Source organism: Sciurus vulgaris (genome assembly GCF_902686455.1).
Source record: "Sciurus vulgaris genome assembly, chromosome: 6".
NCBI classification, from domain to species: Eukaryota; Metazoa; Chordata; class Mammalia; order Rodentia; family Sciuridae; genus Sciurus; species Sciurus vulgaris.
Genome location: NC_136466.1, coordinates 105,977,178 through 105,996,948, shown reverse-complemented (window position 1 = coordinate 105,996,948; position 19,771 = coordinate 105,977,178). Strand labels below are relative to the sequence as shown.

The following is a 19,771-nucleotide window of genomic DNA, read 5'->3' as shown; positions in this document are numbered from 1 at the left end:
GTTCTGGCCACAGAATCTTGCCCTTTATAGTAGCATCAAAGAAAAGAACCAAAAACAGAATAGGGTGGGGTGATGGCCCTGAAATTTTTCTGCAACCTTTCATGATTGTTATGAGGGTCAGAATGGCCAAATGGGAGAAGGTATGTGAACATCTTTTGAAATAAGCTGCTGAGAGGCTGATGTGCCAGCGGTTGGCTGCCAGCGAGAGCTCATGGTAAAGTCCCTGGCAGCCTGTGGTGACTTGCACTCTCCCTCTCAGGTTGTTTCTTGCCTGTCTGTGGTACAGCTCAGGTGTCACCTGCTCCTGGAAATGGCCAATCCTTCTCTGGGCCCTGGCACCTTCTGACCTTAATATGTATAAAAGGACTAAGAACTTGTGAAGTCATTTGTCAACCACTCAGTCATGAATAACTGTCAAACAACAGCCCTGTCTTATGCATCTTTGAATCCCCACAATCTAACATGGCTCCTGGAACATCATGGGTGCTAAAAATATTCACGAGTGAATTCAGAGAAAAAAGAAGTTTCAAGAAATAGGTTGAACTTTTCTGTCTTTTTTGGATTTCTCAAAAAACCAAAAAGAAAAGAAATGTACTGGAGGTTGGCAAGAGTTCATAGATAATAATTGATGAAAAGTATAATGTATTTTATGGAATTTTATTTATTTATTATTAACCTAAAAATTAGCTCATAAATATCAGACAGCAGGGCTTTGCTTCAGGGAGTGAGGGCTTGTCAGTAGCCACTTCTCTCAAATGAGGTTGTTGAGTAAAGACATGAGAAAGTGAAATACATTCCCTTGCATTCATCATTTTCTCATCTGTTAAAGGGAGAGGGAGAGGTGCTGACTGAATATTAACGCTGCTGAAATTAAAAATGCCTCCTTGCTGTCTCAGCCATTTCCAAGCAAAACGGAGCAATTCATGCAAACAAGGTCACCCATCAGCAGCAGAAAGTGCTTTGGTCCATTAGGATGTACGTTTTATAAAAATAGGATGAGACAAAAAAGAGGCCTTTAACAAACTTCACAGGGGCACTACTCCAATCCAAGAGGTCAGAGTCATAAAGAATGGGGACCACAGTCTCTGCAAAGCCCCCTAATCAGACCTGGTCAATTCCATACCCTGCTCTGATCTGGTCTCCCAGCAGTCTTGCCATTTAAGAGCCTCAACTATTCTGGTTATTGTGCCCACCCAAGGAAGTCAGTGGAAACTGAAACTCGTTGCTAAAGATATTAGAGATTCCTTTTTTGCAAGTTTTGGAAGAAAACTTTGCAAGTCATAGTCCTCACCTGCCCCTCCTTGTATTTCCTGCCTCTTCACAATAGAAGAGTTTATGCCATTTCTTTTCTTTCTACCATTATTCTAGTTATTTCCTGGTTTCCAGCTCTCTTGAGAGATGCAGTGTGCCATATGTGCATCTCTATGAGACAGTGGACATATGTCAAAAACATGGTGAGAGTTTGGGGAATTTCTGGGGCTGGCTGATCATTGGTAGGAGCACAATGAATAGAGAATATCCTCAAATTCCAGCAGTTTGCAAAGATAGAGTTCTGCCAAAGGGTGTGTGAAGGTGTGACTCTTGAAACTCATAAATGAAGACTGGTGATTCCTGTGCTAAGCTTAATGTGATCGACTTTGCCTGCAGAGTTCCATCAGTGCTGGGAGAGGAGCTACCTGCCTGTGGCCAACATTACTGGGAAACCACAGTCACAGACTGCCCAGCTTATCGACTTGGCATCTGTTCCAGTTCAGCTGTGAGGGCTGGGGCTCTGGGACAAGGAGAGACCTCATGGTACATGCACTGCTCTGAGCCACAGAGGTAAGCCAGAGCCTTGCCTCTCCTCACTTAATTCAAGTGTCATGTATAGGTCTAGGTAGGGGTCTCTGAGGGACCTAATAAAGAAGATCCCACTTTCCTGCCCAAGTTCTGAGCTACCTAAAAAAGACAAGAGTCAAGTATATGGAGACTAAAATATTCCTCTGCTTACTGAGGAAGTTGGTTTTAAAGAATGTGGAGCATCTTCATAATCATAATCTTGTGGGCAAGAGGGTTCCTTATATTGAGTCTTATTATTAAGTGGACTTACCCAACTGTTAGAGCCCTGGCTGGGCCAGCCTTCCTTCCATGCAGGGTGGACTGGGTCTTGGAGAATCAGGGAAGTATATGTGTCTTCCCAATTAGCTCATAGACTAAGAGATAGGGAAGAGATAGGGAAAAACTACGTGGTAGTTTTTCCTTCTAAACTCACCCAGGTAGATGGAGACCACAGGATGATGCTTAAAGGAGGAAGAAGTGGATCCCCAGCACTCCCCTGGCATTGGTCCATAACAGGGTTTGGCAAACTATGGTCCACTGACCAAATAGGACCCTCTGCCTGCTTTTGTACATGAAGTTTTATTGGAACACAGTCATGCTCACTTACTTATCTATTATCTGTGACTACTTTTGCACTATAGGGGCAGAAAGTGAATGACCTGCAAATGCTTTATTTATTATCTGTCCCTTTATAGAAAGTTTGTCTATCCCTGGTCTATATTATTCATATTGTTTGGTTGGCTGATGTGAAAAAACCATGAACCTGTGTTAGTCACAGAGAGAGAGGGCAAGCATGTTGTGATCTGAACATGCTCATGGCATTGTCCAATAGAAAGAGCGCTGAAGTAGGAGCCAGAACCCTGAGTTTAGTCCTGGCTCCCTCCTTGGTTAGACTCCTTTTGGTGCTTGCCATAATCTCTGAGCATGCCTCCTATGCTTTTCCTGTCTCAGCAGGGAACAGTAATGCCTGGTCTGCTACATTTGGGGTTGTGAGGATCACATGAAATTAGGTATAGGGAAGCATTTTGACATTGTAAAGTGTACAAATGGGAGGCATTATTCAAATGTAAGACTTTAAAAAGGAAGTCTTCAGTGCTTGCAAGTTCCCAGAAAAGGCCCACAGATTGGGATTTTGCATATCTTTGGCTGCACATTTCTCCCTGCATCCTACTTGACAGTTTGAATCTCTGAGTAGGTTCATAAGGACACCATCTCCAAACACTATTTAAAGTCACATTTCATCAAGTTAGAGCAATTAAGATTAATTGATATTCAGTGCTGTGCCATGCTTAAGGACTCAGCCCCTGCCCAGAATTTGAAATCACTCAAATGCAGAGTTTATAATCAATTTGGAGCCAAAACTAAGTATTAATTTCACAATAACCCATAAGAACCCAAACCAAAGACTAGCCTCCAAACAAATTTCTAGTAGACAGAAAATATAGTGTATATTTTTTTGACAAGTTCAACCTACAACTTCAGTCTTTGGCTCTTTCAGGCCTAGTGGGGGATGCTGGGAGGAAGAGGACAGTGACCTCTTTGGCCACAGCACAGTGAGGTCAGCCTAAGGTGCTTCATTTCTTGCTCCGAGGGTTCAGTATAGAGAACCTGAGGACTTAAGGTGCAGGGAGAGAAGCTGCTGAAGACCCCCCTGTATTTTTCACTCTTTCTGGCTTAATGATTTTAACCCAAGCTAGATTACTCTTGATTCTGCTCACATGGAATCTGGGCTTTACTATGTCATAGTTGGAAGGGAGATGTGAAGAGTCTTTCTTCCTGTCCGTTCCTAACTTTGCCAGCCTAGCCCAAGCCTTCCTCACCTCCTTTACTGATTTTATCGCAGCCATCCTGCCTGTGCGCTGGCTGCTAGTCTCTGCCCACTCCATGTTGTTCTACAAGTGACAACTGGAAAGTGTTTCTAAACATCATTTTCTCTCACTTCTTTTCTTCTCTTCCATCGCTCATTCCTTCCCTTCTCCTGTTGTCAGGGCCTCACTCTTAGTTTCTAAGATTGGTGGGATCAAACCCCCATTTTTTTTGCCTGGGGCATTTATGCTTTTCTGCAGCAATTTCTTCCTCTGTCTGGCCTTGAACCTTTTCCTTCACAACAAAAACAGGTGCATTAAATGTGTTGAGTAAACATTTGAAGATACTATGCCCTGACATGGCTTCTCAGCCCTATTCCTTTTTAGGTAACAGTTTTTTTCCTGCCTGTGTTGTACAATGTGGGCTTCCAGAGGGCAAGGATACCTTTCTGTAATCATTCATGTCCCCCAGAGGTCCTCGGAAGTGCTGGATATGCATATATGCCCAAGGAACCCTTGTTGAACTGAATGTATTTGAACTAAAGAAAGAAATCAAAGGCAACTGATTCTGGCTGCAAGGATGCTGAAAACACCAAGATGGAATGGAGAGTTGGTTTGGGGCTGGGGGAGCACATACAAAGCATGAAGTTGGCAAAAATGATGACATTTTTCTTAAACTTCATAAAGGCCCTTATGTAAGTTACCTATAAATTGGCAGAACTGTAAAATGAATATATTGTATGGAAGGCAGGCATGCAGTACTTTTTAAAATACATGGCAGCCTCAAAGGAGTTTTATTCAAAAGAGTGACACACCATGAATGCGGTAGTTAAAACATGTGGGCAGCTGGGAAAGAATTAGAATGTTGAGAAAAATCACAAGGGAGGCATATGTTGGCTATTCTGGGACTGCCTCCTAATGCAGAAGGAGCAAAATTATTAAAAATGCTCGTCTGTTGAGATGAGCCATGCATTTTAGCATCTTGCAGGAATCTGGTTAAGTATTTGGAATCACATTATTGCAACTCATTATTTTTAAATTGAAGTCTATAACTTAAAAAAAAAAATGGTTTTCTATCTACCAGTGAGTCGCCTTATCAAATTCTTCAAGTTTTCCCAAGTTTTAAGATTCCCATTCTGTTTTATTTCAGATACACATTTTTCTACAGTGGCATTGTGAGTGATGTTCATGTGACGGAGCGTCCAGCCAGAGTGGGCATTCTGCTGGACTACAACAACCAGAGACTTCTATTCATAAATGCCGAGAGTGGACAGTTGCTTTTCATCGTGAGGCACAGGTTTAATGAGGGTGTTCACCCTGCCTTTGCCCTGGAGAAGCCTGGAAAATGTACTTTGCACCTGGGGATAGAGCCCCCAGATTCTGTAAGGCACAAGTGATCCTTTGATCCTTGGCTTTCAGAGTTTGCAAGAGCATGGATTCAAATTTGGGGGTCTGTTGTTCTTTCTCTTGGGTGCTACACATTATTCAAAAGTCTCTCACGCATTCACATTAATGATAGCTATATGCATGGCAGTCAGCACATGAGAAAATCCACCAAGAACACCTTGACTTTATAGAGCAGTGTGTGAGTAAAGAGGATGAATTAAGACAACCTCCACCCTTTGGTTCACATGTTTGAGTTTTTCCTAAATTAAAAGGAATTTCTCTTGACCTGGGAACTGACTAGAGAAGTGGACTTCCACCTGTGTTGTCGGTAAAAGAAATGCTCTGATGGACAGGTTGGAGTTGAAGGAAAGGTTGTGCTAGTGACACATCTCTGAAAAAGGTATGGATTTTTCCACAAGAAAATGTCACCTTCCTTCACTAAAGGATGATGAATTCTAATCATTAGAGAAAGTGTTATAGCTGTTCTAAATTTATAATGAACTCTTTTGTAATATTGTATACAGTAGAATGTGAGTCTCATTTCCCTGGAATTTTAAGTGTAGAAAAGTGCAAGGTATTAGAAATTTTCATTTTGTTAAATAAATGTTTAGAGTCTTATAAAACAAAACATGTTGTGTGAACTTACCGCATGAAACTTATGGGTCTGGCATCTTTGGACCAGGACATAATGCAGAGAAAATATCCATCACTTTTCAGTAGGTTATGCTACTATTGATTTCCATGAGAGAATTTTACACACAGTATGTTTTAAAATGGAAAAACTTTCAGCCCACAGAGTCCACACAGTTGACTATAAAGTCAAATACAGAAGCTGGGAATCTCCTCACATTTTACTAAAAAAGATGACAGGTCATTTTAAAATATAATACTGAAATCTCTCAAAATCTTTCCAAAGTATGTGTGCAAAGCTGATAAGTCTAGAATGCACATTGAGATGACTGCTCTTGTTCTCCATAATGTAAATGCTTTGATCATATATGTAGTTTTCTCTTAATATTATGAATAAGCTATTTTTTTTTTTTTTGAATTAAGAAACGACATCCTACTTTTTGGATGTATTCTAAAATCTGTTGTTTAATAGCCAGAAAATCCAAACTGGATCTGTACCTGCATCCACAGAGCCCCTTCCCCCACTCTGCCTTCAAATTGGATCAGTTGTTGAAAAGATGGATTCCTCATGAAATTGGAGAAGTTACTGGCTGCTTGGTAGACAGAGAATGTTATCTTCACTTTTTCAGGCCTGGAAAGTGTTATCTTCAGGTTTTGCCTAATCAGCCACCACTAGTCATTATTACATTATTCCCATTTTTGGTGGGAATGTAAAGCAATTTTAAAAAGTAACAACAGTTACAACAACCACATGAATTTTAGAGTTTTTTTCTTTGAAAAGCCTTAGTGCTGGTTGTTTACATAGGAGGAGGTTCCAGGAGGAACACTTGAGGAAGTGGGAAAAGTGAGAGGGGAAGGTGGGAAGCCAGTAAAGTACTTGTTCCATGAGGGTTATTACCACTGTGGGCACTGGAGCTCATTGGCTGGGGGCCTCTCTGGAAACAATGTGGAGCATTGCCAGAGGTTGACAGGGAGGGTTGCCTGGAAGGGTCATTACATTCCCATTTCCCACCCTCAGATTGTATTTCCTGCAAACTCCTTGGTCTTGAGAAAGTGCTCAGAGATTTGAGAAGCATAGGCACCTGACATGGAACATGCAAGGTGCTGAAAACTATCCATTGTACCACTGGGGCATCCAGTCAGTGGAGGCAAATGGGCAGGGCAGCAGCAGTAGCAGCATCCACTATCAGTTTGGAAGCAGCTCAAGAAGAGAAAACCACAATGATGAGAGAAACTAGTTACTAGATGATCCCTTTGAGCAACTTGGATTTGGGGGATGCAACTCATGGCCTCTAGCACGCTAGGCAAGCATTGTAGCTCCACCACTAAGCTACAATCCTTGAGCTGGGGATGTAGCTCAGTGGATTCTTAGTTATGCTTTTAGTTATCCTTTATTCAGGATAATTGTAAACATGAAATTAAATAAACAAGTGAAATGGCACAGCATTTTGTAGCATATGAAACATGGCAAGGAACTTCAGAGATGCTCTAAGTCCAACCCTCCCCACAACCCCAGTGAGTGGCCCTCCTGTCTCTGACTCTCTGAGTTCCTGGTTGGTCCTTAGGAAATTATTCTAGAGAGGACAAGTAGGGGTAACATAAGTTCCCTATGTGATCAAGCAGCTCTTTTCTCCTTGGACCTTCTCTGACTCCCATTTTCCCTTCATTTTGTCCTTCCTCTTCCCACAACATGAACCTTCAGAGGAAGGAAAGGAAGTCAACAAATTTTGGTCAAAATTGATCCTCTGAAAGTCTCCTCAGTGGTGTTTATTAATTTAATAACATGAATAGCACATGAACTCTCTCTTTGAATCCTCATCAGAACCTGGCACAGTAAAATTGTTGCCATTTTAGGCAGTCATCAAGAATATAAACAACAAAGTGCCAAATTATGTTGTTATATTGTGCACATGCATGAGTATATGACAGTACATCCCATCATTATGTACAACTATAATGCACCAATTAAAATGTGGGAAACATTTTTTGCCATTTTGTAGGTGAGGAAACTAGTCTTAGAGCTGTTGAATAATGTGTTCACAGTCACACCCGGAAGGAGACAGAGGAGACATGGATTTAGCTACAGCTCAAATCCTAGCTAAGAAAGAGTCTGTTTTGTTTCATTTTTTTATGATAGATTTTTTTACATGTATATGTGGTGTGTGAGAATTACATTGGGTGTATACACACACACGTACACTTACATTTATACACAATCTCTTCCCCTTGACTTCTTTCCTAAACCTTTGTGTTGTTGATTCTGTAGTACCTCTGGCCTACATGGGGTTCCTTTGGTTCTTCAGTCCAGTGACCTGAATTCATTTATGCCTAGCATTATTTGCATGTGTCACTTTGAGAGCCAAAAGAGTCTATGACATTCTACTTGTGAAAAAGAGCCCTTACATATGTGAAACCACAATGTTTCTTCTAAGGGGTATGGGGTAAAAATAAAAGTTTGAGAAAAAAGAAAAAAAGTGGGAATTAATGCTGTAGTCCTTCTCTATCTCTTTGCATACACACCTGGCAAGCTTGGAGATATATATATATATATATATACACACACACACACACATACATATATATTTTAAATTATATATACTATATATATATATAAAATACACATATATGTATATATATATTTTTTGGACTGGGGTTTGAATCCAGGGGTACTCTACTACTGAGCTACACCCCCAGCCCTTTTTATTTTTTATTTTGAGACAGAGTCTCATTAAGTTGCTGAGTCTGGTCTGGAACTTGCCATCCTCCTGCCTCAGCCTCCCAAGTTGCTGGGATTACAGGCATGCATCACCTTGCCCAGCTAGACAGACATATTCTTTGTGAAAATTAAATGTATTCGTCTACTGGAGCAAACCAGAACACACACTGCTGTTGTTTTCCTTGAATTCCAACAGAATTCCTTACAAACAATAAGAGCCCTTTAAGGGCTAAACACCAACACTCTTTCAATGGATGCAGCCTTTAGGCCTCAAGACCATGTATCTGAAATCCCCGCCCCTCCTCACTCCATTAATTACCCATGAATCAGCCCATATTCAGTTTCTGAAAGAACCCACAGGCGTCAGACAGCCTTGTCACAGGCAAAGGATGGAGTCCGGCCACACAGAAGAAAGATGGACATTGCAAGGGGCCTGGCATCTCAAGTACAAGCCTCTTTGTCCTCCCACTATTGGGTTGCATAGCATGTACAGTCTCCAGGTCTCAAGCCACCACCAGTGTGCATGTGGCACCAAGGAGCTCAAATCTTACCTGCAGTGGTGGTGGGGTGTAGTTATCTGACCAGCCCTAATCTTTGAAACTCACCTCCCTGACCTCAATGACTCTATCAAAAAAAGTGCAAATCATTAATCAAGTGACTATTACTAAATGATGCTGACAGATCAACACATCCTGCTCCACAACAACTGATGGGCCCATCGTTACAGAGTATCACTTATATTTTAGGCCTGCAGCTCTATAGATAAGCATGTGGTCCGTTAGGATCAGCTGAAATTAACTCATGGCAGATACTTACTGTCCTGAAGTCCTGAAGTCGGCTACTGAGGGGCATTTTAAGAATCCTGCTAGTAAGACTTGAGTACCTCCACTGCTGATAACCACCCTCTTCATGTCCCTGATTTGGGTACTGCTAAGATCAGGGAGTGATCCCAGGCACATCTCTGAGTTGAGTGAAGCTGGACTTGTCTTCCAACCACTTCACAGGACTCAGGAAAAAGGACATATTTGGGGCTATTTTTAGAGTAGGAGATAACACCTCTCATTTTTTTTTCTCTGCCTTCAAAGTATTTGTGATTGTGCCTTTGTTTTATCTGAAGTGGATGTCCTTTCTATCCTGAGTTTGTGTTCTCTTGATGCTAGTAATTTCAGCTTCTCAAGTAATATATGAACTTACAAATAGTTTGAGAGTAGTTAGAGGCTGAAGAATATTTAACATGGAGCAAATACAACTTAGGGAAGAATGTAAGAAGTCTTTTAAGATTTGAAAAGCTGTTGCATGGAAGAAATTGGCTTACTTTGATTTTCCCACTAGGGCCAGTGGGTAGAAGTTCCATCAGTGGGTAGTAGCTGAGGAATTTGGTCCAAGAGAAAGAACACACTTCAGTGACAGCTGGCTAAGGGACATGATACCTAGCAGGTAATGAGCTTTCAGAGCCAGGCAGAATGCTCCACAGCCTGGAAAATAAAGATCAGATTTCAGCCTTGGGTTCTCATCTGTGGTTTTTGTGTTCCCGGGGTACTGGCATTACATGTGGCCTAAGGGCCAACGTGGTCTCCATGGGAAGGCCAAGTGGGCATAAATTCAAAGCCCTCTCCCGTTGCATCATGGCAGCTAAATTTTTGCTTTACACCTTGGTTTCCCTAAGAGGTTTCTATGGTTGAATAAAACTAAATAAACACTGGGATTCATGTCTGAATGTTGTGACCCAGGGTGACTCAAAAGCCTGTAAATTCTCCATTCTTATAGAATTCCTTTCCTTTACTACCCAAATACTGATATAATATTGATCACAATAAATTCTATTTCCTATCCCCAATTTCTTGAATTTCTATAGATGATTACATTTTCTTGGTTAACGCCTCTGACCTCCTGCCTCCTTCTCCTTTACCTCTAGTCATCTCACCACTACTTCCTATGCTTACCTAGTCCCATCTGCATCCTCCCAAAGCACAAGGCACGTGCTCTTTTGGTTGCCGAAGGAAGCACTAGCACAAGACTGACATTGCTAGTGGCTAACGAGCTTTTGTTGAAGACTTGGGACTAAGGAGGGGCATTTTTCAAAGAACATGAAGCATAAAGATGAATGTAAAACATCCCACTTTGTGAGAAGCCACTTCTGATCTCATCCTCAGCCCTGTCTTCCTACCATATTGAACTGACTAACCTCTCCATTTTACTTTATTCTTTACATTTCTAGCTTCGGCTTAGACTGTTTTTAGATCAGGCAGCTCAAGTAGAAAACACAAAACATCAAAACCACTCTTACTAGTATAGACATCTTTTATAACAGTCTGAGAGCAAAATTTTGTCCCCCTTATCTCTGCTCCTTTTAAACTGCACAAGTTCTAGGCCTCTCTTTGCAGAACTAAAAGGCACATTAAAGCAATTCTTCAAAGCAAAGAACATGCTTCTCTTCCCAAGATGAATCACGCTATTACTTCTTATAATGGTTTTAGAATCTGCTTAGCATCTTCCCTTTAGTGGTTTTCTGTAGAACTAGCTGATGATTAAAAATCCTTTCTCAGCCCAAGTGGACCTACTAGATTGTATTGAACTGCCCCAATACTATGAGGCACTTTACTCTTCAAAGGATTTCAAGGATAAATGACACCTTGCTAGAGTCCATATATTATTTGAAGATTTTATAACATAAGGGGAAGTGGGTGAAATAATTAAGAATAAGGAAATGGAAAGGAGAACCACAATTCATTCGTTTAGCATGTATTTATTGGAATAAGCACTACTGAGGCCGTGGGTAAATGGCAGTCATTAAATCAGGCGAAATCCCTGCCTTCCACCTGTATTCTGGTGGGAGGAAGACAGATGATAAATACATGTATAGCATGTTGGGGGAAATAGAGCTGTGAATAAACACAAATCAGGGAAAGAGAATAGAGTAATGGGAGACTGTGGCTGTGTGTTTTAGTTATGCTGGGAAGGTATTTCTGATGATATTTGAATGAAGACCTAAATGAAGTGAGGGAGTAGCCATGTGGGTATCTGTGAGGGAAGAGTATTCCACATAGAAGGAATAGAAAATGTGGAGGTCTAGAGGCAGCTGCTTTGGAAAGGTACAAGCAGGGGAGGAAGAGGTAGTGGGCACAGTCAGAGAGTGATGGGGCCCAGTTCATAATGGCCTTAAAGGAAGGAAGACCTTCAGGTTACCCTTTGAGTGAATCGGCAAGAAGTAATAGGTGTGCAGAGGAGAGGTGGAGGGCACACAAAGAACTGGCTTTTCAAGTGTTTAGTTATTAAACAGGATCTTTTCTAAGAGCTCCAGGGCTGGCTATTGCCAGTTCTCAGCTCCTGCCAAGAAAGGGTCCAAAGGATTTGTTGTAGGTGAGAGTGAAGAAAAGGTTCTCTGTCTGCTCAGCTCTGTCCAGAAATCCTGCCCCTGCTCACTTCCTGCTTCATGGGAGCAGTCCCTGATGCCTTGTTGCCATTAGGAACAGCCCGGGCAGAACTGTGGGGGTAAAACTGCTCTTGTATCCAGGCTGACTTTTGTGCTGACCTGAGTCTGCATGTTATCTATGAAAAGTCTGCAACCACCAAAGACGAAGAAATACGGGCACATTTGAAGGAAATTTTGCCTATCTTGTCAGTTGTATGATTTTGTGGTTATAGGGAAGATGAGATAATTATGTCAACCAGGGACACTGCTGGCTATATAGGGTATCATAGGGTGTGTGTATACACATTCGTGCATATTAAACGTGTGACACTGTGTATCTGTATAAGAATAATTTTGAATGTCAGTTGCCTAATTTGTGATGAGAAATCAAATTGCCAGTGGGACTGGAAAATACATATTTTTTGGCCACAGGATTCTTACTCTCTCTAGGCCCCAGAGCTCTGAGATCTTCAGGTCTCTGGTCAGCCTGGTGCTGGGCTGCACATACTGCCTGAGGCAGCTGACCTCTCAAATTCCACCCATCCAGGAAAACTGACATGTTTGCACACAGGAAGCCCCATGCCCATCAAAAGGTGAGCAAGGCAGGATAGGTGGAGGATCTTCATGGCCAGCATCATTGAACTGCCAAGGCTAGCTGTGGGGCCAAGTATTGTTGCTGGGTTTCCTAGTCTGAGTACACTTCCTTGCAACAGTGCTGAGCTTCCCTGAGAAATCCTGGGGCTTTGGGAATTCCTATGTCTTTTAGTTCAACTCTTTTAAAATTCACAATCTGACTTTATTTATTTATTTTTGTGGTGCTGGGGTTTGAACCCAGGGCCTTGTGCTTGCAAGGCAAGCACTCTACCACCTGAGCTATCTCCCCAGCCCAATTTATTTATTTATTTATTTAAGATGGCTTAACAAAAGAGAGACCATTCCCCAGGTCCTAACTTCCTTCTTCATTTAGTGAATGCTTAATCAAGTTCCTGTGCCCTGTCCCTCCTGATTTCGACCTGAAACACTTCATGCCTGTTATGGTGACTACTGCAGATGATGGGACATCATCTATTATGTGAAGATCTTGCTACCTTAATTACTCTGACTGAAACCGTGCCTACGAGTTGTTGTGTTATATCTCACTGGCTCTCTCTTGGATCATCTACAGGTGGGTTGCGACTGGTATGCCTGAGTGGTTCCGAACACAGCTCCCACGTCACAGCGGTCTGCAGCCATGGTTCTGCTTCATAGCTGTGTGGCTCTGGGAAGACTTCAGCCTCATTGTAAAATGGGCATAGCCCTGGCTGTCATTCTGTGAAGTTGCTCAGTCATTCATACAACAGACACTTAATGAGTATCAAGATGCCAGGCATTGCTCTAGGTATTAGGGATACAACAGTGATCAAAATAGACGAATATCCCTGCCTCCAGGCAGGCTATGTTTCAGTGAGATGAAAGATAAACAGAAAAGGAAATAACAAGTAAACTGTTTAATATCAAAAAGTGATACATGCTATAAAGAAAAAATAAAGGCAGGAAGGGTTGTTTTTGCAAGTAAATAGGGCAATTAGTATATATATAAAGTTCTTAGCACAATGCCCAGCATACAAAGCAAAATTTGTAGCTGTTATTAACTCAGCTATGATTATAGAACATAGTTTGCCCCCTAGAATAGCACGAGGTCTCTAGATGTATCTTGGCACACAGTTGTGCTACCCTTGACCATTTTATCCCCATTGAAAGTTTACTATTCTTCTGTTTTCATTCACTGCAGAATTTCAGGAAAAGTATTTAGAACAGAACATAAATTATCCTTAATTACATCACTCAGATGCAACAGTGTGCACATTTGATACGTATTCTCTCAGGCTCTTCTTTTCTTTACAGACACACATACACACATTTTTTTCTTTTTTCTTTTTTTATTGTAAACAAATGGGATACATGTTGTTTCTCTGTTTGTACATGGAGTAAAGGCATACCATTTGTGCAATCATAAATTTACATAGGGTAATGTGTTTGATTCATTGTTATTTTTCCCTTCCCCCCCACCCTTCCCATGCCTTTTCCATCTATATAGTCCTTCCTCTATTCTTGCCCCGATCCCTAACCCTAACCCTAACCCTAACACTTACCCCTCCCACCCCCCATTTTGTGTCATCATCCACTTATCACCGAGATCCTTCATCCTTTGGTTTTTTGAGACTGGCTTATCTCACTTAGCATGATGTTCTCCAATTTCATCCATTTGCCTGCAAATGCCATAATTTTATCATTCTTTATGGCTGAGTAATATTCCATTGTATATATATATATACCACAGTTTCTTTATCCACTTATCAATTGAAGGGCATCTAGGTTGGTTCCACAGTCTGGCTATTGTGAATTGAGCAGCTATGAACATTGATGTGGCTGTATCTCTGTAGTATGCTGATTTTAAGTCCTTTGGGTATAGGCCAAGGAGTGGGATAGCTGGGTCAAATGGAGGGTCCATTCCAAGTTTTCTAAGGAATCTCCACACCGCTTTCCAGAGTGGCTGCACTAATTTGCAGCCCCACCAGCAATGTATGAGTGTACCTTTCTCCCCACATCCTCGCCAACACCTGTTGTTGCTCATATTCTTGATAATCGCCATTCTAATTGGGGTGAGATGGAATCTTAGGGTGGTTTTGATTTGCATTTCTCTTATTACTAGAGATGTTGAACATTTTTCCATATGTTTGTTGATTGCTTGTAGATCTTCTTCTGTGAAGTGTCTATTCATTTTCTTAGCCCATTTGTCGACTGGATTATTTGAATTCTTGGAGTAGAGTTTTTTGAGTTCTTTATAGATTCTGGAGATTAGTGCTCTATCTGAAGTATGATTAGCAAAGATATTCTCCCACTCTGTAGGCTCTTTCTTCACATTACTGATAGTTTCCTTTGCTGAGAGAAAGCTTTTTAGTTTGAATCTATCCCAGTTATTGATTCTACTTTTTATTTCTTGTGCTATGAGAGTCCTGTTAAGGAAGTCTGGTCCTAAGCCGACATGTTGAAGATCTGGACCTACTTTTTCTTTTATAATCTGCAGGGTCTCTGGTCTGATTCCAAGGTCCTTAATCCATTTTGAGTTTAGTTTCGTGCATGGTGAGAGATATGGGTTTAGTTTCATTCTGTTGCATATGGATTTCCAATTCTCCCAGCACCATTTGTTGAAGAGGCTATCTTTTCTCCATTACATATTTTTGGCCCCTTTGTCTAGTATGAGAAAATTGTATTTATTTGGGTTTGTGTCCGTGTCCTCTATTCTGTACCATTGATCTACCTTTCTATTTTGGTACCAATACCATGCCGTTTTTGTTACTATTGCTTTGTAGTAGAGTTGAAGATCTGGTATTGCAATACCCCCTGTTTCACTCTTCCTGCTAAGGATTGCTTTAGCTATTCTGGGTTTCTTATTCTTCCAGATGAATTTCATAATTGCTTGCTCTATTTCTGTAAGGTACGTCATTGGGATTTTAATTGGAATTGCATTGAATTTGTATAGCACTTTAGGTAGTATGGCCATTTTGACAATATTAATTCTTCCTATCCAAGAACATGGAAGATCTTTCCATCTTCTAAGGTGTTCTTTAATTTCTTTCTTTAGTGTTGTATAGTTCTCATTGTAGAGGTCTTTCACCTCTTTTGTGAGATTGATTCCCAAGTATTTTATTTTTTTCGAGGCTATTGTGAATGGGGTAGTTTTCCTAATTTCTCTTTCTGAAGATTCATCACTTATGTATAAAAATGCATTGGATTTATGGGCATTGATCTTGTAACCTGCTACTTTACTGAATTCACTTATGAGTTCTAAGAGTTTTCTGGTGGAATTTCCAGGTTCCTCTAAATATATAATCATGTCATCAACGAACAGGGATAGTTTGAGTTCCTCTTTTCCAATTCGTATCCCTTTAATTTCTTTGGTTTGTCTAATTGCTCTGGCTAGAGTCTCAAGAACAATGTAGAATAGAAGTGGTGAAAGAGGGCATCCCTGCCTTGTTCCAGTTTTTAGGGGGAATGCTTTCAGTTTTTCACCATTTAGAATGATATTAGCCATGGGCTTAGCATAAATGGCCTTTACAATGTTAAGGAATGTTCCCACTATCCCTATTTTTTCTAGTGTTTTGAGCATGAAGGGGTGCTGTATTTTATCAAATGCTTTTTCTGCATCTATTGAAATAATCATGTGATTCTTGACTTTAAGTCTATTGATAGGGTGAATTACATTTATTGATTTCCTGATGTTGAACCAACCTTGCATCCCTGGGATGAAACCCACTTGATCATGGTGCACTATCTTTTTAATATGTTTTTGTATGCGATTTGCTAAAATTTTGTTGAGAATTTTTGTGTCGATGTTCATTAAGGATATTGGTCTGAAATTTTCTTTCCTTGATGAGTCTCTGTCTGGTTTAGGTATCAGGGTGATATTGGCTTCATAGAATGAGTTTGGGAGGGTTCCCTCCTCTTCTATTTTATGGAATACTTTGAGAAGTATTGGAATGAGCTCTTCTTTAAAGGTTTTGTAGAACTCGGCTGAGAACCCATCTGGTCCCGGACTTTTCTTTGTTGGTAGGCTTTTGATGACTTCTTCTATTTCATTACTTGAAATTGATCTATTTATATTGTGTATGTCCTCCTCGTTCAGTTTAGGCAATTCATATGTCTCTAGAAACCTGTTGATGTCTTCGAAATTTTCTATTTTGTTGGAGTATAGATTTTCAAAATAGCTTCTAATTATATTTTGTATTTCAATCCTGTCTGTTGTGATATTTTCTTGTTCATTCCGAATTTTAGTGATTTGGGTTTTCTCTCGTCTTTTCTTTGTTAGTGTGGCTAAAGGTTTATCAATTTTGTTTATTTTTTCCAAGAACCAACTATTTATTTTGTCAATTTTTTGTATTGTTTCTTTTGTTTCAATTTCATTGATTTCAGCTCTGAGTTTAACTATTTCCTGTCTTCTACTACTTTTGGTGCTGGTCTGTTCTTCTTTTTCTAGGGCTTTGAGCTGTAGTGTTAGGTCGTTTATTTGTTGAGTTTTACTTCTTTTATTAAATGCGCTCCATGAAATAAATTTCCCTCTAAGTACTGCTTTCATAGTGTCCCAGAGATTTTGATATGATGTTTCTTGGTTCTCATTTACCTCTAAGAATTTTTTAATTTCCTTCCTAATATCTTCTGTTATGCATTCATCATATAATAGCATATTGTTTAATCTCCAGATGTTGGAATAGTTTCTGTGTTTTACTCTTTCATTTATTTCTAACTTCAATCCATTATGATCTGATAGAATACATGGTAGTGTCTCTATCTTCTTGTATTTGCCAACATTAGCTTTATGGCATAATATATGGTCTATTTTAGAGAAGGATCTATGTGCTGCTGAGAAGAAAGTGTATACGCTCTTGGTTGGATGGTATATTCTATAAATGTCCGTTAAGTCTAAATTATTGACTGTGTTATTGAGATCTATGGTTTCTTTGTTCAATTTTTGTCTGGAAGATCTGTCCAGTGGTGAGAGAGGCATGTTAAAATCACCTAGTATTATTGTGTTATGGTCTATTTGGTTTCTGAAATTGAGAAGGATTTGTTTGACATACATGGATGAGCCACTGTTTGGGGCATAGATGTTTATGATTGTTATATCTTGCTGATTTATGCTTCCCTTAAGCAGTATGAAATGACCTTCTTTATCCCTTCTGACTAACTTTAGCTTGAAGTCCACATTGTCTGAAATGAGGATGGATACTCCAGCTTTTTTGCTGAGTCCATGTGCATGGTATGTTTTTCCCCATCCTTTCACCTTTAGTCTATGGGTATCTTTTTCTGTGAGGTGAGTCTCTTGTAGGCAACATATTGTTGGATCTTTCTTTTTAATCCAATCTGCCAGTCTATGTCTTTTGATTGATGAATTCAGGCCATTAACGTTCAGGGTTATTATTGAGATATGATTTGGTTTCCCAGTCATTTGGTTCATTTATTAAATTTTATTTATTTATTTGTTTGACACAACTTGTTTCCTCCTTTATTTGACAATTCCTTTAGGATAATTCCTCCCTTTGCTGATTTGCTTCTTTGTTTTTCATCTCTTCCTCATGGAATATTTTGCTGAGAATGTTCTGTAATGCTGGCTTTCTTTTTGTAAATTCTTTTAGCTTTTGTTTATCATGGAAGGATTTTATTTCATCGTCAAATTTGAAGGTAAGTTTTGCTGGGTATAAGATTCTTGGTTGGCATCCATTTTCTTTCAGGGTTTGAAAAATGTTGTTCCAGGCCCTTCTAGCTTTTAGGGTCTGGATTGAAAAATCTGCTGATATTCTTATTGGTTTCCCCCTGAATGTAATTTGGTTCTTTTCTCTCACAGCCTTTAAAATTCTGTCTTTATTTTGTATGTTAGGTATTTTCATTATAATGTGCCTTGGTGTGGGTCTGTTGTAATTTTGTGTATTTGGAGTCCTATAAGCCTCTTGAACTTGATTTTCCATTTCATTCTTCAGATTTGGGAAATTTTCTGATATTATTTCATTGAATAGATTGTTCATTCCTTTGGTTTGTTTCTCTAAGCCTTCCTCAATCCCAATAATTCTTAAATTTGGCCTCTTCATGATATCCCATAGTTCTTGTAGATTCTGTTCATGATTTCTTACCATCTTCTCTGTTTGTTCAACTTTGTTTTCAAGGTTAAATATTTTGTCTTCAATGTCTGAGGTTCTGTCTTCCAGGTGTTCTATCCTATTGGATATGCTTTCTATGGAGTTCTTAATTTGGTTTATTGTTTCCTTCATGTCACGGATTTCTGTTTGGTTTATTTTCATTATCTCTAACTCTTTATTGAAATGATCTTTTGCTTCCTGTATTTGCTCTTTTAACTGTCGATTGGTGCGATCATTCAATGCCTGCATTTGCTCTTTCATCTCATCGTTTGCTTCTCTGATCATTTTAATTATGTACATTCTGAACTCCTTTTCTGTCTTTTCTTCTGCTATGGTGTCATTGGGTTTTATTGATGTAACATCTAGATTTGTTTGCAGCATTTTCTTTCCTTGTTTTCTCATATTGTTCAGGTATCAGTGGACCGCTAAGATATTGTAGATTTCCTCTATTGACTTACAATGTCCTTGAAGATTTCTATATATATCCCCTCTTAGCCTTCAGTAGGCTGAAGTCTTGGAGGAAGTTGATAATGCGGTGCTCCACAAGGAAGCTGCCTCTCTAGGAGTGGTGGCCTTCAGGTGGGGTATATTCCCTGCTAGTGGGCAGAGGTGCCTCCACTTGTTGACCAATGGTCATCCAAAGGGGAACTAGACTGCGGGCTGACGCAAGGCCTGTTTGGGCCTGTGTCTCTGGTTTTACCGTCCTTGTGGGGAAACCTCACCCGGCAGGGAAGACTCACCCAGTGGGGAGGTCTAGTTGGTCAGTTCCCTCCTAGAGGTTTCCCTCAATTTACAGCTACCGCCTGGGCTGGGCTGCCTTCCTCTGCAAAGTTCCCAGGGGCCTGGCCCTACCTCCTGGGCCTGGGAGCCTCACCCTTCGCAGATGAATCTCCTTAGGCTGCCCCTCCTCAGAGAACCTGCCTGCAGTCCTGGAACCTTCGCTGCGCCCCTAAGCATGTCTCTGTGGGGCTCTTCCACCAAGAAGCCTCCTAGATCCTGGGACCCTGCTGTGCACCTAATCGCCTGGCTATGTGGCCCCTCCTCTGAGCAGCCACCTGGGGCCCCGTACAATCGCTCTGAGTCCCAGAGACCCGCCACACACCTCTTCCTCCAGACAGCCACCCAGTATTCCGCTGCGGTCACTAGGAGTCCAAGCAACTCACTGCATGCCTCCTCCCACCAACCACCCGTAGCCCTGGGCAATCAATCACTCCGAGTCAAAATGACCCTCCCCATTCCTCCTCCTCCTCCAGGTAACCCCCCGGGTGTTCAGGAGTGATCGCTCTGAGTGGCTCTGAATCCACATGACCCGCTGCACGTGTCCTCTGGGCAA

At 40.7% G+C, this 19,771-nt stretch overlaps 1 protein-coding gene across 1 annotated transcript in view; it reads left to right on the top strand.

Annotated features, from left to right (window-relative positions):
* The window catches only part of CMYA5 (cardiomyopathy associated 5), a 92,919-nt gene extending 87,282 nt beyond the window's left edge, over positions 1-5,637 (top strand). Inside the window, exons 12-13 of the mRNA XM_079145038.1 lie at positions 1,648-1,821; positions 4,774-5,637. Coding sequence (XP_079001164.1) covers positions 1,648-1,821; positions 4,774-5,020 — 421 coding nt within the window. The 3' untranslated portion in view covers positions 5,021-5,637. The remainder of the gene's footprint in view (positions 1-1,647; positions 1,822-4,773) is intronic.
* Positions 5,638-19,771: the final 14,134 nt, after the last annotated feature.